At 38.5% G+C, this 25,791-nt stretch overlaps 1 protein-coding gene across 2 annotated transcripts in view; it reads right to left on the minus strand.

The window, feature by feature from the left end:
* Window positions 1-23,973, minus strand: part of LOC140729708 (uncharacterized) — an 89,040-nt gene extending 65,067 nt beyond the window's left edge. For both annotated transcript variants that reach the window (XM_073049807.1, XM_073049806.1), the window contains exons 1-8: window positions 23,776-23,973; window positions 16,176-16,241; window positions 15,026-15,172; window positions 7,207-7,353; window positions 6,089-6,211; window positions 3,413-3,580; window positions 1,165-1,353; window positions 166-288 (exon numbers count right to left, since the gene is read on the minus strand). In XM_073049807.1, coding sequence (XP_072905908.1) covers window positions 166-288; window positions 1,165-1,353; window positions 3,413-3,580; window positions 6,089-6,211; window positions 7,207-7,353; window positions 15,026-15,172; window positions 16,176-16,223 — 945 coding nt within the window. In that variant the 5' untranslated portion in view covers window positions 16,224-16,241; window positions 23,776-23,973. The remainder of the gene's footprint in view (window positions 1-165; window positions 289-1,164; window positions 1,354-3,412; window positions 3,581-6,088; window positions 6,212-7,206; window positions 7,354-15,025; window positions 15,173-16,175; window positions 16,242-23,775) is intronic.
* Window positions 23,974-25,791: the final 1,818 nt, after the last annotated feature.

Raw genomic sequence — 25,791 nt, forward strand, 5'->3', positions numbered from 1 at the left:
CGTTTTACAGGAGTGAACTCTTATTTTTAAACAGTGACCTCTGGTTTCTACAAGTAGTAACACCTTGTCTTCATCCAACATGTCATGATCTCTCAGATTATATATTCTAAATCAAAAATTTAATGCATTGACTTGCTTCCAGTTTAATTCTGAAAGCATATTTACCTGGTCAAGATCAGCACTGGCATCTGATTTAGCAGCCACGAGAAAGAGCTCCTGTTCATGCTTCTGTATCTGTTCAGTGAGCTGATTCTCCTTTGTTTGAATCATTTCCTGAAACACACAAATCTGAAAGAAAAAAATCCATTATGAGGTTACAATAAAAGGGATAAGTTCTGATGATATGAGTTACACCAAAGAGCACAATGACCAGTATACACAGTCAAGCAAGCTATTTGTGTTGAACAACTCAGCACCGACTTTGCAATAGCAGAATCTTTCTCTATCAATACTGTCCATTAAATCAATTAGTTGCATGCCAAATACAAAGGACATGTACTCCAGACATTTAACACTATTAATTCCAAGTGTAAACAAACCCTGATAATTATGTGCAAAGTGCAAATGATATCTGATCAGCTGTGAGAAAAAGTAACCCAGGGCAAATTATCTTATTTTTTTCAAGCTGAGCAGTCAATCATACTAAAGAATTGGAATACACAAACCAAGAAAAATATGTACGGTACTAAATTAACTGAAACAAAAACATAAGAATTAGGCCAAAGTTGACATTTTCAAACCTGTTGTATTTTCAAATATTTGTGTGAGAATTGTAAGTTATGCATATAAATGAGCTTATTTTTCAAGGATATATTGCTAAATAGAGATTTTGACTTTGTATACAGTTTAAAAAAGAACATATATCGTGCTTGGCACTTTTACTGCAAGAGTTTAAATTTTCATCATTAAAATCAATTACCCAGAATTCCAATAAGGATGGATTCAAAACAGCAATATTTGTCAGGGTGGGTTATAGAAAAACCTCTATGTTATTGCCAATATCATAATAAAGTAACATCAAACAGTTGACCATAAAGTAGCCTCATATTAAAATTAAATGATGAACAGTAACACCTTCAAAAACAGAGGCAGATTTCAATGCATCATTCAAGCTGCAAAAACAAATGAAAAATTGTACTTCAATTACTGAATACTTGCACTCACATTTTTCATGTACATTGCTTCTTTCTCTTCATACTGAATTCTCTCTTTGTTCAGCTGGTCCTTCAGAACGGTTGCTTGTTCTTGGAGAAGGCTGAACTTTTCTTCACTCTCTTCTACCTTTCTGGTCAGACTATGAACCATTGACTGCAGGTCACTGATAGATGTTTCTTGCATTTCATCCTGTTGCACCTAAAAGAAAAAGAGTAAGTGTTTACAATATAGATCATGTAGATTATACTTGGTAATATCCACAGTATGGATGGCAAGGTGGAGATCCGTTTCTCCCAAAGGAGGTGCAAAGCATTCCTTCCCTCCACTTGCCTGCGAGTCACCCTTGGGCAAGGGGTAGATGATTCGCTGATCAGTCACCTGAAGCCATGGGAGCAGGTGGTTGATGATCATATGAGCAGCTGGTGTATATCATAAGACCATAAGATACAGGAGCAGAAGTAAGCCATTCAGCCCATTGAGTCTACTCTGTCATTCAATCATGGGTTGATCCGATTTTTCCAGTTAACCCCTGCCACTCCCCTGCCTTCTCCTGACACCCTTTGATACCCTGGCTAATCAAGAAACTATCTCTCCCTTAAATACACCCAATGATTTGGCCTCCACAGCCACTCGTGGCAACAAATTCCACAGATTTACCACCCTCTGACTAGAGTAGTTTCTCCACATCTCTGTTCTAAATGGACACCCTTCAATCCTGAAGTTGTACTCTGTTGTCCTAAACTCCCCTACCATGAGAAATAACTTTGTCATATCTAATCTGTTCAGGCCTTTTAACATTTGGAATGTTTCTATGAGATCCCTCCCTCATTCTCCTGAACTCCAGGAAATACAGCCCAAGAGCTGCCAGACATTCCTCATATGGTAACCTTTTCATTCCTGGAATCATTCTCGTGAATCTTCTCTGAACCCTCTCCAATATCATTTCTAAAATAAGGAGTCCAGAACTGCACACAATACTCCGTGTGGTCTCACGAGTGCTTTATAGAGCCTCAACATCACACCCCTGCTCTTATATTCTATACATTCGCCTTCTTCACCACCAACTCAACCTGGAGGTTAACCTTTAGGGTACCCTGCAGAAGGACTCCCAAGTCCCTTTGCATCTCTGCAGTTTGAATTCTCTCCCCATCTAAATAATAGTCTGCCCATTTATTTCTTCCACCAAAGTGCATGACCATACACTTTCCAACATATCACAAGCCCTGGTTATGCAATCACTGACGCCAGGCAGACAATCTCATAAAAGTATCGATAATGGCTGGGATTACCTGTCTTGTAAAGACACTGCCCAAAAGAAGGCAATGGCAGGTTCTGTCTGTAGAAAAACTTGCCAAGAACAATTGTGGTCATAAGACCACAACTGCTTATGTCATACGACACGGCACATAATGTGGTGATGATGTTGATATCTACAGTAACTACCACATTTGGACTAAAATATATCACTGCTGATGTCTATATACGCCAGACTTCTCAAACCATAATGAAAGTAAAGGCAAGTTTGAAAGCAACTTTGTACAAATATACAGTTACGATAATTATGGACAAAGTAGCTGACATGCAAAAGTTGTAATTCTCACAATATTATAGTTTATTTCAACAGGTGGAGAATTAGATATTTCACAATCTAACCTCATGAAGTTGTTTGCTGTCTTTTAACATGCTTCATAAGTTTCCCTTGGGTTGATGCTACAAAAGTACAATGTGTCATCACTATAAGACTATGAAACTGGATATTTCTTTTAGTTTTCTATACACCTATTTTCTTTCATTGTTTGTTTCCTTTACCTCTTAATCATTATTCCTCAAAGTGCTATTTTTCCATTATTTATAATTTCATTTGATAACTTATTTTCCATAAATTCCATTAACTTATTTTGCATTAGTTCCAGATTACTTTTTAGCTTTTGGCTTGATCATACCTAAAAATTCTCTTCAATACTCAAACAACACTTTCCTTTAACCTTTAACATACTGAAAACCTCATATATAGATTGAACATTGTCTGTCAAGGTTATGTTTTATGTGATGCGACTGAATCTTGACTATCTTCAAATACAAAACAGAATTTCACTCAAATGTACACAGCAATTAAACCAGAAATCTAAATACCACACAGCCTATGTTAATAACGTGCAGTCACTCAGCTGGTTACAAACAGAAAGTAAATTTACTTGAATGAAATTTAATATCATATTTAAATAAACTGCCATAGCAAATTTCTGTTAAGGTTCACCTTATTTTCTTCACCAGGCTGAATTATTTGTTGAGGTGCATGACCGGAAGCAGTAGCTAGCTGCAGCTCAATAATGTATGCTTCTTTTTCAGCCAGTTTCATATCCTTCTCAGCAAGCATCACATCCATTTCAGCACCACGCTTCAATTGGGCTTCCAGCTCTGCAAGCTACACATCAAAAATAACAGACATAAATATAGAAAAATACAAAAAGATTCATCCATTGAGATCTTTAAGCCTGTTTTGCCATCCAATGACAGTCCTTAATGCCTTATTCATTCTCTCTCTCTATAACTTTTAATGCTTTTTGTATATGGAAACCTATTTATCGTGGGCTTAAAATACATTCCAACAGACTCAAAAATTCCATCCTGGTGTCGCAAGATTAGTCAATGGACCCCTTGTATGATAGAGGGACTGCAGATCAATCTACATTGTCACAGCTGTTTCACTTTATTTGTCTATCTGCACTGTACCTTCTCACTAACAGCAAGAATTCCAAAATGTTTTCCCATTTTAGAACTGCTTTGATGTACTTATGTATGGAATGATCTGTTGGATAGCATAGAAACAAAAGTTTTTCAACGTGTTTTGGTGCACATGACAGCAATTAACCAATTACCAATTGTTTGTGAAATTGTCAAGTTCCTCATTCTCCAAGTGATTTTTTTTCCCTTACTTGGAAATATCTTACTCTATAACCTGAGACAATGCCTTCTGTTTTACTCCTTAGTCAAAGGAAATGTCCTCCCTCTATCAAACCTGAAAAGCCTAGTCAGAATTTATATGCTTCTTTGAAACTGGAATTAATTAAAGCCCATTTAATCCAATTTCCCCTCATACAACAGCAAAGCGATCTCAGGAAGCAATCTGGTCAAACTTCCTTGCACTCACCCTATGGTAAGGACAGCGGATTCTAGTAATTTGGTACACATCAGGACACATTTTGGCCTAATTAAGTGGCTGCTTCAATAAGCTGAAGTTTCATTCAAATAATTAAAAAGGTATAAAAAGGACAAATTACCATTTAACTAAGTCAGAAATAATGCATTTAAATGAAATACAAAATAAATTAGAACACTATTAATACTACTACAGTACTATAAAATTGCATATTTGTTATCAACAGAATTCATCCAATGTACACTGCTGTGTTCTTTTGACTGTAAATGAATGAAGTCACCGCAGCTAGTGCAGATAATGCTTTTTACAATTGTATACTCAAAATTTTCATTGTAACATTCAAGGTGATCGTCGATACCTTCAAACTCTTCATACATCATAACTGGTTAAAGTTGTGAAGTTGTTTCATTTTCATTCCCACCCATTCTTGGCAACTCTAAGCCTGAATGCTTGAAACCGCAATAAGCAAACCACTTCTGGATTGTCTTAAAGCTTATTTCTCACCAATTATCAGTGACAAAAATCTGTTTTTTGAACACAAACACAGGTGACTGATGTTATTTCAAAACTATTCCCTCTAAGCATGTTATAGTGTCAAATAGCCACACAGGTGCACATGACCTATCACCAGTTAGAAATTGTTCAACAACTATGTCCTGTCCCAGCTAAGCAGCAGTGTCCCAAATAAACAAAGGTAATCTCAAATATTTTCTTGATTAGATATTCATCTTTTAGATTTGTCCCAATTAAGTGGCTGCCCAATTAAACAATCGCCCAATTAACCAGAATCCACTGTATATATTTCCATAGGCAGAGATGAAACCTGCACACAATATTCCAGATGTGGTCTCATGAAAGCCCTGTATAATTGTAATAAATCAATCTCAGACCAACATTTCTTGCAATGAAGGCTTAAAAACTACATGCTAACGTAACTGTTTGTGCACCTATGATTGATTTCAGCAACTGATGTGCTAAGACAATCAGAACTCCTTGTGCACCAACGATGCCCAATCCATCAATATTTAAATACCGTGCTTTGCTAATTTGCCTACCAAAATGGCTAAGTTCATATCTGTCAGTGCAATACTGTATTTGCCCATTTACTCAAGTCACTTGAATTGCCTTGAAGCCTCTATGCATCCTCCGCAAAACTCACTATCCCACTCAATCTCATGTTGTCAGCAAACCTAAAAATAACTTGATTATTGCCTACTGTCTTGTTTATTAATTATTGTACTGTACAATAATTGTACAATTAATTACTGTACTGTTGGTTTGCACTGTTTTATGCACTTTATGTAGTCCCATGTAGGTCTGAAGTCTAGTGTAGTTTTGTGTTGTTTCACGTAGTCTAGTGTAGTTTTGTGTTGTTTCTGTAGTCTAGTTTAGTTTTGAGTTGTTTCATGTAGCACAAGGGTCCTGGAGGAACGTTGTTTTGTTTTTACTGCATACTGTACTAGCAGTTATGGTTGAAATGACAACAAAAAGTGACTTGACTTGATTCCATCAAACACATGACAAGCAGTTGATTTCTGTGATACCCCACAACTCACTCTTACTCTTGCTACCCTGAAATTGATCCGTTTGTTTCCACTCCGTTGATTAGTTTTCAATCCATGCCAGTATATGACCCGAATCATACACGTCTCAATTATGTGTGCTAATCTCTTGTGTGGGACTTGATTAATGGCTTTCTGAAATATCGTACTTCGTGATTTGAACAAATCCAACACAAGCAAACCAAGAAATAAATTTTAATGAAAATTTTACCTTGTTCTTTAACTCTGAATCTTTTTTGGCAACCTGCGACTCCAACTCCTCAATCTTTTTCCTCAACATCAAGATTTTACCTCGATTCGCAGCTGCATGTTCCTGTTCACCATCAGTGGATTGCTACATTTAAATAACAAAGGTGGTCAAGTCATCTGTTCTCACAAAATAGCAATATTTATTCCTACAGGCTTCTCTGAAATACTGTTTAAAGCACATTAACTATTTCAAATATGACAATTACACCTAAAATCATAAGGTGATTCACTCGTACAACTTAATGTGTACAAGCCATCAGTTACATTCTCCTGACCCAGGTGTTCTTCCCCTATGGCCCCCCAATATGCTTTCTTTAAACACTTATCTAATCTCCATTTGAAAGTTTCTGCTGGATCTGAATCCATATCTTTTCATTTGGTTCATTCCCTAATCTCGTAAAGCATTGTATTAAAAGAGAAATATCTCACATTGTTTCCAATTTTAATTGAGTTCTCTTGTTACCAACCCCGCTGCCATGAAAGTGCTTCTCCATCAAGTTGTTGTTTATGGATAAATTCAAATATATAGCCATGTCCTCCAAATCTTAAGGATTATAATATTCAATGGAATTTCAAGGAATCTTCAGTTCTTACAGCACACCAGGTCACCATTCGGCATTTTGTTTCCTTCTCAAACATATATCCCTTTTCTCCATGACAAGTTTTGATTCAGTGCAATTCTACCACCCTTTCACACAGCACACGAAAAAATAAACTTGCATCCTACTTCTTGGCTATGATATCCTTGCAGACAATTTATGTTGGCCACGTGCCAAAAATGTCAACATTTAACTTATTTGTACAGTGCAGTTCTGGCGAAACATAAAAGCACATTTGCTAACTTTCAAGTAATAACATACAGACTCAGGTTTATCTGCACATCAAATCAAACTGTGTGTCACTTGCATTAACAAGCAAAATAACCCAAGGATGCACTGGGGCAGACCGCAATTGTCACCACGCATTCCAGTATCAACACAGCGTGCCCACAATGTCTAATGCTGAATTTTGTTATGCCTGTTGTCTATTAAGATTCCTTACTTGGAATGAGATGCAGGTAGCATTTGGAAAATTGCACACCTTGTGTTTCCCAGTGGTCTGCTCATTTGAACCTGAAGCAGCAAGCTGTTTCTTCAGATCCTCCAGCTGAGCAGAAAGTGATGTAGTCTTTGCCTTAGTCTGCAACTTCATCTTGGAAATCTTTGCTTCAAAAGCTTCTTTGTCCTCCTACAGTAAGATAATGACTGCAATATGAATACACAAACTTTCTCCTTTGTTTCAAAGTCCAATATTACTAAGAAACAATTCTGAATCTTTCTCAGGACTATGGTTGATGTCTGACAAGCAGGATTACTGAAAGTTACAAAACTGAGAAAGGAAATGTTAATGAAATTAAGATGCCAATTAGATAAATTAATTGTCAGAACAGATTTGAGAAATTAAATGATTATGTCGGTATTACCCTTTAAGACCATGAGCTCCAGTCCAAAGCCGTATCTGTGTGAAAAAAATTGCTTCATCTTGCCTTTTATCCTATTACCAATTAGTTTAAATCTATGCACTCTCATTTTTCAAGGCTCTGATACAGTAGAAGAAATAGGATCATCATTTTTCCCCAAGAGACTTCAATATTAGATTCCTTCACAAACATGAGAAAACCTGCAGATGGTAGAAATCTGAGTAATACACACAAAATGCTGGAGGAACTCAGCAGGCCAGGCAGCATCACATACACAAAATGTTGCAGGAATGCTGTCTGGCTTGCTGAGTTCCTCGAATATTAGTTGCCTTAATTGTTTCCTCTCAACATTCAATGATGCGAAGGAATTGGCCTCAGTATATCCAGTATCCCCTCAAAGCTACATCTATGGACCTACAGACTAAGAGATCCCTTTGTTCCTCCACATCACTAAATACCTTCATATTCATTCAGTATTCCTTTAACTTGTTGCTTTCGCGTGCACTCCCTGACTGAATTAAAAATGCCACTGTTCAAAGTAAATTTGTTATCAAAGTACATCTGTTACCATATACAACCCATTCTTGCAGGCACACACAATACATCCATAACAGAATAACAATAAAAGAATCAATGAAGAACTGCAGCAACTTTTCTGCCCAACTAACCAGACCAGTTGTCTTCTCATAGGTTAACATCTGTCTCTTGAACAAACCACGTGGTTATTTTTGCATCACCTTATTTTACTTTAGAGAAAACAGAAGGCCAAGTTCTGAGCCCTGGGTAATTCACTGTAAGAACCATTTAGCCACAAAACCACACATCACTTATTTTTTGCATTCTGCTGCTCAACCAAATTTCATCCAGTTTGGCACCCTCCCCCACATCTCATAAACGTAATCTACCTGCCACATGAAACCTCATCAAAAGCCAAGCTAAAATCCATCCACCAAAACCTTGATACCATTTCATTAAGTCATTCAGATTCATCACTTACAATTGTCCCCGACACTCAGTGGCCACCTTAAGGTACTGCTCATTACTGCAAATATCCGATCAGCCAATTGTGTGGCAACGCTCAATGCAATGCTGACATGTTCAAGAGGTTCCGTTATTGTTCATACCAAGCATCAGAATAAAGAAGAAATGAGCTCAGTGACTTTGACTATGAAATGATTGTTGGTGCCAGACAGGTGGTTTGAATATCTCAACATCTACTGATGTCCTGAGATTATCACGTGTAACAGTCTTTCTAGTTTACAGAGAATAGTACAAGAAACACAAAACAAACATCCAGTGAGCTGCAGTTCAGTGGGTGAAAATGCCTTAATGAGAGGGGTCAAAGGAAAGTGGCCAGACTGGTTAAAGTTGACAGGAGAGCGACAAATAACCACTATTACAGCAGTGGTATGCAGAAGAGCATCCCTAGGTGCACAAAACTTCAAACCTTGTAGTAGATAGGCTACAGCAGCAGAAGACCATATTGGACTCCATTCCTGTATCTAATAAAGTGAATGATCTGAAGTGTATACACACATTCTGAGTGTCCTTGATTAATCTGTGCCTTCAGAACTGATTCAAGTCAACATCTGTGATTACTCTTTGCTCCACTTTTTTGAAGTGCAATGGTACATTAGCATCTATCCTGAAAATCAATAACAAAACTGCAGAGCCAGAAAGTAAAAATAAAAACAAACGGAATTGATGGTTTTGTGGCCAATTTGGCAGATAATACAAAGATAGGTGGAGGGGCGGGTAGTGTTGAAGAAACAGGGAGGCTGTAGAAAGACTTGGACAAATTGGAAGAATGGACAAAGAGGTGGCAGATGGAATATAGTGTAGGGAAGTGCACAGTCATGCACTTTGGTAAAATGAATAAAGATATAGACTATTTTCTGAACAAGGAGAAAATTGAAAAATCAGAAGTGCAAAGGGACTTGGAAGGCCTCATGCAAGATTCCCTAAAAGTTAGGACACATGTTGAGTTAGTGGTGAGGAAGGCAAGTGCAAGGCATGTTAAAAGGGCAATGTTATGACAGTCATGGGGGATTTCAATTGAAAATAGTGCAAAAACAAATAATAAAAATGTGAGTTAGTGTTCATGGATTCAATGTCTATTTAGAAATCGAAGGCAGAGGGGAAGAAGCTGTTCCTGATTCACTGAGTACCTCCTTCCTGGTGATAATAATAAGAAAAGGGCATGTCCTCAGTGATGGGGGTGGTCCTTAAATGAAAGAAAATCTCATTGAAACCAATGGAATATTGAAAGGCCTAGATAGAGTGGATATTGAGATGATGCTTCTTATAGTCGAGGACTCTAGGACCATAAGGCACACTTCAAAATAGAGGGATGTCCATTTAGAACAGAGAGGAGGAAGAAATTCTTTTGCCAGAGGGTGGTGAATCTGCGGGATTCATTGCCACAGATGGATGTGGAGGCCAAATCATTGGGTATATTTAAAATGGATGTTGATAGTTTCTTGATTAATCAGAATCAAAGGTTACTTCTGGCATCTCAACGCACGGAGTATAAGAAATAAGATGGATGATCTTGTTCTACTATTACAGACTGTCACTGAGTCATGGCTGAAGGATGGTTGTAGTTGGGAGCTGATGTCCAAGGTTACACATTGTATCGGAGGGATAGGAAGGTAGACTGAGGGGGTGGTGTGGCTCTGCTGGTAAAGAGTGGCATCAAATCAGTAAAAAGATGTGACACAGGATCAGAAGATGATGAATCCTTGGGGGTTGAGTTAAGAAAATGGAAGCGTAAAAGGATCCTGATGCCAGTTATATACAGGCCTCCCAACAGTAGCTGGGATGTAGACCACAGATCACAACGGGAAATAAAAAAGGCATGTCAAAAGGGCAATATTATGACAGTCATGAGATTTCCACATGCAGGTCGATTGGGAAAATCAGGTTGGTAATGGAGCTCAAGAGAGTGAGTTTGATGAAATCCTATGGGATGGCTTTTTAAAGCAGTTTGTCGTTGAGCCTACTAGGGGATCAGCTATACTGGATTGGGTATTATTGGGTTTAATTGAGTAAAGGAAATTACAATGATATGAGAAAGGAGGTGGCCAAAGTACATTGGAAGGAGATGCTGGCAGGGATGACAGCAAAGCAGCAATGGCGTGAGCTTCTGGGAAAAATGAGCAAGGTGTAGGATAGCTGTTTTCCCAAAACAAAGAAATACTCAACTGGCAAAATACAGGTATGCGTCGCTTATCATCCACGATACGTTCTGTGAAATCAGACGTTATGTGATTTGGACATTGTGTGAACACCATATTATATACAGTACTTAGCAATTGCTCCTTATCCGATATAGGTCCCTCTCGCATTTTTATAAGCCTTGTAGTTTTCAGTGAAGCCAATCCTTTAACAGCTTTAAGAATTTTTTCTTTGTGTTTCAGGATCGTCATGATTGTCAAATGTGACATGCCTAAATCCCGAGCAATAGCATTCACTGGTTTTCCACCTTCATATTGTTCAATAACCTTTTGTTTCACTTCCAAATCAATACTTTTCTTTTGCCTCTTGCTGCTGCTATCACTAGGAGTGGTTTTGCTGCATTTGGAAGCCATGATGCACTTTATGGTAATATTTTCAAAAGAAAATTAAACCGAGAGATAACGCTACTACACTCAAGAGACACACGATACACGAGATTGGTTACATCCGCTACGTCACGTTCTCCGATCAGGACTACAGACATATATGCGATCAAACGTGGTCCAAATGGACTTTAAGAGGCGCACACCTGCAGTACAACCAGCTGACAAGGGAAGTCTAACCTAATGTAAAAGCAGAAGAAAGGGCATACAACAAAGCAAAGACTTGTGGGAAGACAGAGGATTAGGAAGCTTTTAAAAATCTACAGAGAATGAAAAGAATCATTAGGAGGGAAAACATGAAACATGAAAGCAATATAGCAAACAACATCAAAGTGGATAGTAAAATCTTTTTCAAGCATGTAAAAAACAAAAGAAACTTGATATCGAAACGCTAAAAAAATGAGGCCGGAGAAATAATAACAGGAGACAAGGAGATGGCAGATTAACTAAATTACTATTTTGCACCAGTCTTCACTATGGAAGACACTAGCAGTGTGCCAGATTGGTGGAGAGGCAGGTAGTATTGAGGAAACAGGTAGGCTACTTAAGGACTTAAGACAGATTAGGAGAATGAGTAAGAGAGTGGCAAATGAAATACAATGTTGGAAATTGCATGGTCATTCACTTCGGTGGTAGAAATAAATGCGCAGAATTTTATTTTATTTTTTTTAAACAGGAAGAAAATCAGAAACGGGGAGATATAAACAATCTTCATAAGTGAACCTTTTTCCTTTGAATAATTTGATATCAGTCAACTTTGACCTTCCTTTAAAAATAGTAAGAAATCAATTCACATATTTGGGGTATAAAAATCACTAGGAATTATAAATCTCTTTTTAAAGAAAACTTCATCACTCTTTTGGAGTATGTTAAGAAGGTACTATCAAACTGGTCTTCCCTTTCTTTATCACTGATTGGACGTATCAATTCTATTAAAATTGATATTTAGCCTAAGTTTTTATATTTATTTCAAGCCCTACCTGTTTTTATTCCTAAATCTTTTTTTGACTCTTTAGATTTGATTACACTTTATTTATAGAAGAATAAAACTCCCCAATTAAACAAAGTTCATCTTCAGAAAACCAAAAAAAAAAAAATGGGGGATTAGCCCTACCCAATTTTAGGTTTTACTACTGGGCAGTCAACATACACTGCCTTACATTTTGGTTATATTAATCATGAAGACTGTCTGGTCTGGGTTTCCTCAGAAGTTAATTCTGTTAATAAATTCTCTATTATTTCTCTTCTTGGTTCTTTAATTCCTCTATCCTTAAGTAATTTAACTGATAATTATGTAGTTAAACATTCTTTGAGGATTTGGTTACAATTTAGAAAGTTCTTTGGGTTACTTGGTTTTTCACTCTCTAGTCCCTTTTTTCTAATTATTTTTTCAAACCTTCTTTGACTGATGTAGTTTTTAAAGAGTGGAAAAAACTAAGTATTAAATGTTTTCAGGATCTGTTTGTTGGAGATAGTCTTTCCTCATTTGATCAACTATCTATTAAATATAATCTTCATAAAGCTCACTTTTATAGATATTTACAAATTAAAGACTTGTGCGTTCTCAACTTCATACATTTCCTAAATGTCCAGATAAGAATCTGATACAATTTTTACTCTGAAACCTTTTCATAATGGATCGATTTTTAATATTTATAGTATGTTGTTGGCAATGAGAAACATTCCGTTAGATAAAATTAAAAACCTCTGGGAACAAGACCTACAGATATCAATTATTGAGGATACTTGGAATGAAATTTTTAAACTTGTTCACACTTCGTTATGTGCACGTCACTCTCTTTTACAATTTAAAGTGGTTCATAGAGCCTATATGACTAAAGATAAGCTCTCTCATTTTCACTCAGATTTTTCTCCATACTTCAATAGGTGTAATGTTGAAGAAGCCTCTCTAATTCATATGTTTTGGTCCTGCCCACGGCTTGATAAATTTTGGAAAGAAGTATTTCAAACTTTCTCAGAGCTTTTTAAACTTTAAACCCAACCCTCTGACTGCCTTGTTTGGCATTGTTGGAGGAACTGATTTTACTCTTAAGCCGAATGATTTGCATATTTTGGCTTTTTATTTCTCTTTTAGCCAGAAGAGTTCGGTTGCTTAAATGGAAAGATGCCGCTCCGCCCACTCATGCCCATTGGTTGTTTGATGTTATGTCATGTTTAAATTTAGATAAGATTAGGTGTTCTATTTCTGTACCCACAAGAATTTTTTCACATTATGGGAACCTTTTTGGAACTACTTTCACAATCTTTGACTTGTTCAGCAATGATGATGGCTATTATATGTCTGAATTTACAACTATATTCAAGATTTTATTTTCTTTTCTTTTAACCAAACAGCTGCTTTTTTTCCCCCTCTTCTATTTTTTTGTTATGGGTTTTTTATTTTGTTTTAGATTAGAATAAAATACACCTTTTCAATATCATGCTTTATTTACTATAAATAGATATGGGGCATTTCAACTTTGTTTCTGTTTTCATAATATCATAATGTATTTGTATTCATCTATGCAAGTAATCAATAAAAATATTGAAAAAGAAAAGAAAAATTGGGAGATGCAAAGGGTAGCTCTGGGTCTGTATTTGCTGGAAGTTAGAAGGATGAGGGGGAATCTCATTGAAACCTTCCGAATGTTGAAAGACCTAGACAGAGTAGATGTGGAAATGATGTTTCCCATGGTGGGGAAGTCTAGGACAAAAGGACACAGCCTCAGGATAGTGGGGCTTCCAGAAGATGCAGAGAAATATCTTTAGCCAAAGAGTGATGAATTTGGGGAATTTATTACCACAGGCAGCTATTGAGATCCGGTAGTTGAGTGTATTTAAGGCAGAACTTGACAGATCCTTGATTGAGCATAGTATCAAAGGTTACAGGAATAAGGCCGGTGAGTGGGGCTGAGGGGGTGGGGGGGGGTGGAGAAAAAGGATCAGTCATGACTGAATGGCATTGCTGACTCAATAAGCCAAATGGCCTAATTCTGCTCCTATGTCTCATGGTTATAGGAAGAAGGGAGAAAACTGGGGTTGAGAGGGATAATAAATCAGCCATAATTAAATGGCAGAGCAGACTGGATGGGCCAAATGGTCTAATTCTGTTCCCATCTCTTATGTTGGAAATGCTCTGCCGGTCAGGCAGCATTAGTGGCGGAAAAAAACATTCTGATGAAAAAGACAATGGCCTAAATCAAAATTAACTGTTGCACTTAAAATTACACATATACAAAACTGTGCAAAAATCTTAAGGCACATGTAAAAGAATTCTGTAAAAAGATACTTTCAAACATAATGAAACAAAAATATCAAAAAATAACTATAAAGAGCAATGAACTGTAAAAAACTAAATCAGATCGCTATTTGGTGTGAAACTCCTTTGTTTTAAAAACTGCTTAGATACACTGTTGTGCACTTTAATAAGAAAATCAGCTAGTAGGTAGTTCCAACCATCTAGGTGAACTTGCTACAGATCTTCTGCAGACTTCGGCTGTCTTGCTTGCTTCTGTTTCTCCAGGTAATCCAGATCAAGGATTGGTGGAAACCATACCATTTGAAACAATATTAAAAAATCCAGGGTGCCTAAGACCTCTGCACAGTACTGTATAATTAACAATTTTTGGACTGTAAAATGAAAGCCAAACAGAGAAAGCTCATGCATAAAGTATATTAGAGCACTGTAATCACTGTATAAACAAAGTTGAAAATACAATTTATCAGATCACATACATATCACCACATACAACCCCTAGATTCTTTTTCCTGCAGGCATACTCAACTTGAACATATTCAACTTTAATTCTCAAAACATTACCTTAAGCTGTTGATCTTTCACATGAAGCTGGTTATCTTTCTCCCGAATTAGGTCCTTAAGCTGCAACACCAGTTGTTCATTCTGGGCCAGCTGCTCCGTTAAATCTGCCACAGAATGATCACCTGCATTCTTAGGGGAGTTTAGTGCCTGCAGAATAATTGGCCACTATTAATAACTAGCAGAGTAATAACTACTATTTGAATCCTGCATTAGAGATATCAGAAAAGGCTCAGTGACTGGGAAAGAGCATTAAAATGAAATACATGGAAGTCAATTCATTTTTCTTTATTAAGAGCCAACAGCAACAAAACTCAGGTCAATCAGAAGATCCAATATAATTGGGCTCAACTGTCCTGTCAATATGAAGCATACAGAGGAAAAGAAAGTAACATGTAGTTACTCTGAATAATTAGCAAATTATGATGCTCCCTCAACACTGTTCTGTCACACATTCCACTCCTGGGGTGGGGAAAGTGAAATCAAAGGCTCAATCAGGGCATTATGTTGTGCAAAAATGTCTTGTTGCTTGTGGGTGGGTGTGGTAGGGTGGAGTAGGGGAGTTTATAATTGGTAGCCAAGCTGCCCACAAAGTAAGCATTTATGCCTATGGGGATCTAGTCAGTTGCAACTTGTACCCAGCATAAAGGGCTAGGTCCTGCTCAAAATAATCCCTTACAAACAGCTCCAGTACAAACAGATCTGACATTCTTTCCAACACTGTATTTGTATGAGTGGTCCACTGATCACGGCATAAAATAAAAGGCAAACCATGGACTTTACAATCAATATCGTAAGGTCCTAGTTTTTATTAAAGAATGCATTGTAAGTAGATATACAATCACATTACACAATAAACACTTCTAGGCCCTTGCATGCACAACCTTTCCAGTTTAACAGCTATAAATTAATAATAATGTCAATTAAAAGCAAAAGATAAGAAATTTAAATTGAAATATCAATAATGTACCCAAACATAAATATTAACACATTAAGTTAATAAATGAAAAACATTTTCATGTGTCTGACAAAGTTCAAGTCATAGGCATAATTATAGTCACATTTTTTTCTGCACAAAAAAAATTTCAAAATATATCATGAATTTTCCTTTTGTTATAACAGATCGAGCTAAGAAAATGACAAAAGTACTTACTCCTGCTGATGCAGGGGGCGGTTCGTCTGTAGAATACCACTTCCACATGTTTCTACTTTGATGTGGCTGCAAATCAACCAAAATAATAATTAAATGGAATGTAGTGGAATCAGAACAATTACAGTAACAAATGCCATCAAGGTCCAATTGAAAGTGACACCAAATGCTACACAAAACACGCAGTATTTCAGTGAATGGCAAAATTACAAAGTGTAGGTTTCACAAAGCTAAGAAAGAGCTCATTTCTATAGTTTGTGAATATGTTGACTTTCTGTCAACATAATGATTAAGAAGTTGCAGATTACATAACAAAATGGATGTCCAGCTGACAGTGAGGAGAAAACTGCATACTGCAGAAGAATATCAAAGGACTGATAAGCTGTGAATTCAAGTCATCTCATTGAGGAGAAGGTGCAGAGGAGATTAATGAGCATGTCACCAGCTTTAGAGAATTTTAACTATTCATTAGGATAGGATTGTTTTTCTCTGGTACAGATTCCGCTGAAGGAAGATTGAATAAACAAGGCACTCAGACTTCAAAAAAAATAGCTGCATGAGAGATTACGCAGATGCTGAAAATCCAGGACAACATGCACAAATTGCTGGAGGAGCTCAGCAGGTCAAGCAGCAAAGAGAAAGGAATAAAGAGCCAAGACCATTTACCGGTAAATGTTTCTATAACTCTGTTCGTGGTAAGAACTGAAACTCAATACGCAAAAGCACAATAGCAGCAGATACCCTCCATCTATAGAGTGGTGCCAGAAATTTTGTGAACCCTGTACAATGTTCTCCTTTTCTACATAAATATGACCTAAAATGTGATCAGGTCTTCACGCAAGTCCTAAAATTAGGCAAAGAGAACCCAATTAAATAAATAACACATAAAACATGAAAAATGATCCAATATTACATGTGTTAACTGGAAAAAGTCTGTAAAATTTTGCTTTCAGTAACTGGTGTGACCCCTTGCACAGCAATAACTGCAACCAAATGATCCGGTAACTGTCCTGCACATCCACTTGAAGGAATTTTGGGCCATTCCTCTTTACAAAACTGCTTCAACTCTAGCAGTTGGTGAACTTCCGTGCATGAGCTCCTTGCTTCAGATCCTTCCACAGCATTTCTATAGGATTAGTCAGAACTTTGATTCAGCCATTCCAAAACACAAATTTTCTTCTTTAAACCAGTTGTTGATATACTCGTCTTTTTGGAACATTGTCTTGTTGCATTATCCAACTTCTCTTCAGCTTCAGCTGATGGACTGCTACCCTGACATTCTCCTGTAAAATGTCTTGATACAATTTGGAATTCATTGCTCCCTCAACAATTACAAGCTGCCCAGGCCCTGAGGCAGTAAAAGCAGCCCCAAACCATGACACTCCTTCCACCATGTTTCACAGTTGGGATGAGGTTTTGGTGTTGGTGTGCAGTGCCCTTTTTCCTCCAAACATAGCAAAGTGCATTGCTGTCAAAAATTTCAACTTTTGTCTCAAATGCCCACAGAACATTGTCCCAGAAGCTTTGCAGAACATCCAGGTAGTCTTTTGCAAATTTGAGATGTGCATCAATGTTTTTTTGGAGACCAGTGGTTTCCTTCGTGGTGTCCTTCCATGAAAACCATTCTTGTTCAGCATTTTTCTTATAGTGGACACATAAACAGAGACTTTAGCAAGTTCTAGAGATTTCTACAGGTCTTTAGCTTTTACCCTTGGGTACTTTTTCACCTTCCTCTGCTTTGCATGTTGTACTCTTGATGCCCACTCCTAGGGAGAATAGCAATAGTACTGAGCTTCCTCCATTTGTAAACAATTTCTCTTATTGCGGACTGATGAACACTCAGGTCTTTAGAAATGCCTTTGTTGCCTTTTCAAGTTTCACGCATCTCTACAATTCTTCTACTAAGGTCCTCTGAAAGTTGCTTTGATCAAGGCATGGTGCGCATAAAAAAATCCTTCTTGAGAAGAGCTGGCTCTGTCAGTAACCTGGCTTTTTGTCTTTTTTATAGGGCAGAACACCTCTATAAACCACACCTCCAATCTGATCTCATTGATCAGAACACCTGACCCCAAATAGCTTTTGTAGAAGGTTGTAGAACCTTTTGTAGAACCCCAGAGGTTCACATACTTTTTCCAACAAATACATGTAATATTAGATCATTTTTCACAATAAATAAATAAATGAGCCAGTATAATCTTTTTGTGCTATTTAATTGGGTTCTCTCTATCTAGTTTTAGGACATATGAAGCTCTGACCACATTTTAAGTCATACTTATGCAGAAATAGAGAAAATTCTAAAGGGTTCACAAACTTTCTAGCACCACTATATATATATAAAAAATGCACAAAGCTTCAGTCATAGTGTCATACAGCACAGAACAAAGCCCTTCAGCCCACAAACCATGTGATGGGTACAGAAACAGATTGATTGAACTCTTTGTTGGCCATCATAAGTATGATGGACCAAATGGATCCCTACGATTCTATAAACCTGTACCAAAAATGGCAATTATAATCTATTCTAATTAGTGACAGCAGCTGGATTTATACAATTCAGGTAATTCCAAAGAGTTAAGTGATCTTATATATAAATTCATAACAGCTGACAAGCAGTTCAGGATTGAGGATGATTTCTTGTAATGAAAGTATGTAATGATGGACAGAAAATTATGCAATGCAATACGTACTAAAAAAAAATCTGTGGACAATGAGATTCTGTACGCAGGTTTTACTAGTCACCTGAATTTTGGACACAACGCAGAGCATGTCACCATGACAAGCCCAGCTTTTAACTATGACAACTTTTAATGAATAAAAAGTTAATTTTTGTCAAAGGTTCAAGGACATTAACATGGAGCTAATTTAGCTTGTGATTATCAGTATAGGATGATAATTGTTTGTTGTGCGCAATGTCTTTATCGATCTATACTGAAAATACTTTCCAATTCTGTTAGAGTTGAGGAAACAATGGATTCATGAAGCATAGAAACATAGAAAATAGGTGCAGGAGTAGGCCATTCGGCCCTTCGAGCCTGCACCGCCATTCAGTATGATCATGGCTGATCATCCAACTCAGAACCCTGTACCTGCTTTCTCTCCATACCCCCGATCCCTTTAGCCACAAGGGCCATATCTAACTTCCTCTTAAATATAGCCAATGAACCGGCCTCAACTGTTTCCTGTGGCAGAGAATTCCACAGATTCACCACTCTCTGTGTGAAGAAGTTTTTCCTCATCTCGGTCCTAAAAGGCTTCTCCTTTATCCTTAAACTGTGACCCCTCGTTCTAGACTTCCCCAACATCGGAAACAATCTTCCTGCATCTAGCCTGTCCAATCCCTTTAGAATTTTATACTTTTCAATAAGATTCCCCCTCAATCTTCTAAATTCCAGTGAGTATAAGCCTAGTCGATCCAGTCTTTCTTCATATGAAAGTCCTGCCATCACTGGAATCAATTTGTACTCCCTCTATGGAAAGAATGTCTTTCCTCAGATTAGGGGACCAAAACTACACACAATACTCTGTGCGGTCTCACCAAGGCCTTGTACAACTGCAGTAGAACCTCCCTCCTCCTGTACTCAAATCCTTTTTCTATGAATGCCAACATACCATTTGCCTTTTTCACCGCCTGCTGTACCTGCATGCCCACCTTCAATGACTGGTGTACAATGACATGAAGGGATCAATTAAAAGAAATCTCAGAGGTAAAAAAAAGCTGCATGTTCAAATAAACTCTATTTGTATCTATATCAGCTTCTAAAAAACTACAGAACATTCAGCTCTGCAGTTCAAAGCCAACATCAGTTTCACTCCCAAATCACACAGATCACATCACTCTCCACAAAGGAGTACAAGCCATGAAAGCTCATAATAATAGTTGTTTCTCAACATCAATAATCTGTTCAAATGAACTACGGTAATTCCACAACTTATGGAATCTCTTTCAAAGACTCTACAACTCAGTTCTCAACATTATTTATTATGTTTTTTTTATTTGCCCAGTTTGTCTCCTTTTGCACACTGTTTGCCCGTCTTTGTGTGCAGTTTTTCCACTGACTATTGTATTTCTTTGTATCAACTGTCAATGTCCACAAGAAATTGAATCTCAAGGTAGTGTGTGGTGATACTTTGATAATAAATTTACTTTTTATCCTACCATCACATCCCATAATTGCAATGGTCAGTGAAAAATGGCACTGTTGATCAGCTTATCTAAAGTAACTGCTGCTAAAACTGGCTGTGTTGGTGTGAATAAAGTTTGCTGTCCTGCAATGCACAGAATTGGAATGCAGGCTTGATATCCAATTGCAAACTGAGCCTTGCAGCGCACAATCAGCTGTTGTATAATTCTGCAAAAACTAATGTCCAGTTATTTATAGATTTCCTGTGCTTTCATTGGACTTGTGTTATCTGTATTTCCTCCATTTTAAATTCCAGACGCAGGGAGCAGCAACAACTTTGCGCTTTCTTAGCACATTACAGAAAACTTGAATTGTTACAAGGCAAAGTTCCATCGAGCATTGCCGTAAATAACCAGATAAAATATTCTGATAAAGTTAGTTGGTGGATAAGAATAAGTCATGAATAATCTCCTGTATTCCTTGAAAAGCGCTATACAAAATTGATCCAGCAAGTTCAACTGGAATGACAGATCCAGTGGAACACGTTTACATAAAATGACTTCAATGCAAAGTCCTACCTTGTCATCAAAGTGACTATAACTTAACTCACTGAAATTGCATGGGTTCTGCTCTCATGCCTTAAAGCTGCTTCTGATCAAGTGTGTGAGAAGTGCCACAGTTTCCTTTGCTTGTGTGATGAAAGTCACTCAGAAAACATATTTTATCGTATCTCTGCTGTGAAGAAACAGGAATCTTGGGGTCATGGTCTCCGTCCATGAGTGGAACGGATGGCATCCTGACAGAAGCAGCTGCGGTGCAGGAATTCAAATCTACCACAGTCAAACTTAACTAAGATAATGAAATAAAAGATGACAAAAAAGGTATGTCATTCTATAATGATATGACCAGGACTGAATACAACACACAATATGTCAGGTGGCATCTATCAGAAAAATATTGGAAATGTGAGTTGTCGGCCATTCAGCATTTTGGGCCTACTGAATCATTCTTTATCAGGGCTGAACATTCATGTCAGTGCCCTGTTCCAGTCTCCTCCTCAAGTTCCTTGACCTTCTGGCTGCAAGAAATAAATCCATCTTCCTCTCGACTATATCCAATGACTTTGCTTCCACTAGCACATGCGGTAGGGAACTCCGTAAGTTCACCAGTTTCACTGCAGTTCTAGTTCTACACTGTACATACAGCAGAAACCTCTCTGTATTAAGCCCTAATATAATTTTATAAGTTTCTATGAGCTCCCATCATCCTCATACTTCAGTCCTGTCTTCTCAGGAATCAGCTTAGTAAAACACTGATGCACACCCTCATGACAGGAACATCCTTCCTCAGATAAGGAGACCAAAAGTGTACCTAGAACTCCTGATAGTCTCACCAAGGCCTGGTACATTGGAGTATGTGACATCTTTGTCCTGTACTCAAATCCTCTTCTGATAAAAAGTCAATGCTTCCCCAAGATTTGCTGCATCGTTCCACAATTTATATACAAGAACATCCAGGTCTCATTGCACCACCTCTTTTCTCAATCATCATTCAGACAACAGACTGTATTGCTATTTTCATAATTCACCATCATCTATATGAGCTGTGTCTGTGTATGACATGGGTGATCATGGTCTATTGTTCATGACTGTTCTTGGCAAATTTTTCTACAGAGAAATTGCCTTCGTCTAGACAATTCACAAGATGGGTGACCCCAGCCATTACCAATACTCTTCAAAGATTATCTACCTGGTGTCAGTGGTCACCAGAACTTGTGATTTGACGAGATTTGGCATGTCAACAAATACTCAAAAGCTTCTATAGTTGTACAGTGGAGAGCATTCTGACAGGCTACATCACTGTCTGGTATGGAGGGGCTACTGCACAGGACCGAAAGAAGCTGCAGAAGGTTGCAAATCTAGTCAGCTCCATCTTGGACACTAGCCTACAAAGTACCCAGGACATTTTTAGGGAGTGGTGTCTCAGAAAGGTTGCGTCCAGTATTAAGGACCTCCAGCACCCTGGGCATGCCCCTTTTCTTACTGTTACCATCAGGTAGGAGATACAGAAGCCTGAAGACACACACTCAGCGACTCAGGAACAGCTTCTTCCCCTCTGCCATCCGATTCCTAAATGGACATTGAAGCTTTGGACACAACCTCACTTTTTTTTTTAAAAAAACACAGTATTTCTGTTTTCGCATATTCTTTTAAATCTATTCAATATACATAATTGATTTACTTGTTTACTTATTATTGTTTTATTTTATTTTTCTCTCTCTCTGCTAGATTACGTATTGCATTGAACTGCTGCTGCCAAGTTAACAAAGTTCACATCACATACCGATGATAATAAAACTGATTCTGAGATGCGCCAGCTGGCTATGATATGACCATCCACCATTTACTCCCATATGACGCTGATCGGGGGGGGGGGGGGGTGCTAAGCAGGTGCTACACCTTGCACAAGGCTGACCTAAAGGCTAGCAGAGGAGAGGGAAGGAGCACCTTATAACTCCTTTGGTAGAGACTTATCTCCCATCCCACCACCCATAATGAAAATGGATAAATCCACATGAAAACCATATTCACCAAATCACCCAACTTGTCTGCTGCAGCCTTTCTGCAAGTCCCTTGTGGTTTTGTGTTATGCAAAAACTTGGACACATTTCAGCTAGTTCCTTCACTCAATTATTTATCAGCTCTTTTAGTCATCAGCAAGTCAATCATCAGATTTTAAGTATTTAACAGCTTTTACCTCCATTAATTTCCCAGGATTATTCCCTTACTAACACCAATTTCCTTCAGTTCCTCATCTCCCTGGACCAGGGGTTCCCAATCTTGGGCCCATAGACTCTTGCTTAATGGTATTGGTCCAAGGCATAAAAGAGGTGGTTAATACCTGCTCTGGACTCGTCTCTCTTGTGTATCTGAGAAATTATTTATGAAGATGGAACCAAAATGTATTGAATATCTGCCATTTATTTGATCCCAAGTATAATGTCCCATTTCTAACTTACAGTGATCTACAAGTGTTTTCAATAACATTTCATCGGAACTGGGAAAAGCAGATTTTTCTCATTCATTTTTTAATTCTGCTGAAAATCTCGAGATTTTAAATCTGTTCCTCTCTCCAAAAATGCTATCTGACCAAATGAACAACTCCAAAACGTTGTTTCACGTGAAAGATGAGCTGTCATTTATCTTACACTGCAAACAGTACCCTGATCCTTTGAAGCATTTCCAACGCTTTCTGTTTTGTCACACTTCCTACTATCGATGCCAGACATGGTTTGCACTTGACGTAATTGTGAAATAAACAAAGGAATGCATTGAACAATCCCAACGTCACCAGACTGAGTCCTGCAGGTAGCTCCACTCTACACCTGTGCAGAATAACCACACCTGCAGGCAGTTCAGTCCGGCGCATGCTCGCTGCGCCTCCGCACTAGGCCCTTCAACACCTTCGCAGCCTGACCCTACCTGTACACTGCAAGAAGCGCCGAGCCGGACTTGATTGAGGCGGTGAGAATGACTCTGAGTACGGTGTGGTGACTACGGTATCATGTTACAAGCACTGTCTCCTTTCGCGCAGACCCCGCTGGCGTTGTTATTGCCAGAAAGGCTGCGGGCGAGCTGCCCACTCCCGACCGAGCCGCCACCGCGTTGTCGCAGTTGCCATCACGTGACGCGACGCTCTCGGTTCGTGTCACGCGCTGTACGTACCGTACGTCGACCCAACGTGACCAACGTCAGCGGTATTCCTGCAGTCGACCTGAGCCCATTCATAACTTGGAGAAAGTTGCATTTCTGAAGATATCCAAAAGTTTTTTACAGCCTGACTTTCTAAAGTACTTTATCCTCGGTGAATATAGAGATTCTGCAGATGCCGGAAATCCAGAACAACACACACAAAATGCTGGACCTGCTGAGCTCCTCCAGCCTTTTGCATGTATCGTTATAAATAAAAATATTTCGATTTTTATTGTATCATATTGAGGTTCTGATACAGGATTTCGATCCAAATTATTGGCCATCTGGTTGCTTCAATCTATGTTGCTTGACTCACTTGAACTGCATAGAGTTGTGGACACAGCTCAGCACATCATGGAAACCAGTTTCCCCTCAACTGAGTCTTATTACCACTTCAGTAAAGCAGCCAGCATAATCCAAGAGCCCCCACACCCCAATCATTGGCGAGAAAATCCGAAGATGCGAGAAATCCAAGCAACACACACAAAATTCTGGAGGAACTCAGCAGGCCAGGCAGCATCTATGGAAATGAGTCGGAGTTTCGGCCCAAGGCCCGTCATCAGCACACCCCAGACATTCTCTCTTCTCCCTTCTTCCATCAGGCGGTAGAAAAAAAAGCTGAAAACACGTACCACCAGGCTCAAGGGCAGCTTCGTTGATATAAGTCTATTAAATGACATCTCTATAATCAGATGGACTCTTAACCTGACAGTCTACCTCGTAAACTTCCGCTGAGTTGTGTCATAACAACAACCTCTCACTCAATGACAGCAAGACCAACGAACTGATTGTAGACTTCAGGAGAAGGAAACCAGAGGTCGATGAGCCAGTACTCATTGGAGGATCAGAGGTGGAGAGGATCTGTAACTTTAAATCCCTGGGTGTCACTATCTCGGGGACCTGTCCTGGACATATAATATAAATGTAATTGGAAAGAAAGCACGACAGCGCCTGTACTTCCTCAGAAGTCTGCGGAGATTCAGCATGTCCTATCAAGAACCTTGACAAACTTACATAGATGTGTGGTGGAACGTATATAGGCTGCCTGCATTACGGCCTTTCAGTGTAAAATCCTACAAAAGGTGATAGATTCTGCCCAGTACGTCACGGGTAAAGCCCTCTCAACCATTGAGCACATCTACACGAAAGGTTGCTGTCGAAAAACAGCATCCATCATCAAAGATAATCACCACCCAGGCCATGCTCTTCTCTCACTGCTGCCCTCAGGTAGAAAACATAGAAACATAGAAAACCTACAGCACAATACAGGCCCTTCGGCCTACAATGCTATGCTGAACATGTAGTTACTTTAGAAATTACTAGGCTTACCCATAGCCCTCTATTTTTCTAAGTACCATGTACCTATCCAGGAGTCTCTTAAAAGACCTATCGTATCCGCCTCCACCACAGTCACTGGCAGCCAATTCCACGCGCTCACCACTCTCTACTTAAAAAAAACTTACACCCGACATCCCCTCTGTACCTATTTCCAAGCACCTTTAAATTGTGCTCTTTCATGTTAGCCATTTCAGCCCTGGGAGAAAGCCTCTGACTTGCCACACGATCAATGCCTTTCATCATCTTATATACCTCTGTCAGGTCACCTCTCATCCTCGGTTGCTCCAAGGAAAAAAGGCCAGGTTCACCCAACCCATTCTCATAAAGTATGCCCTCCAATCCAGGCCACATCCTTGTAAATCTCCTCTGCACGCTTTCTATAGTTTCCACATCCTTCCTGTAGTGAGG

This window comes from Hemitrygon akajei, chromosome 6 (genome assembly GCF_048418815.1).
Source record: "Hemitrygon akajei chromosome 6, sHemAka1.3, whole genome shotgun sequence".
Lineage (NCBI taxonomy): Eukaryota > Metazoa > Chordata > Chondrichthyes > Myliobatiformes > Dasyatidae > Hemitrygon > Hemitrygon akajei.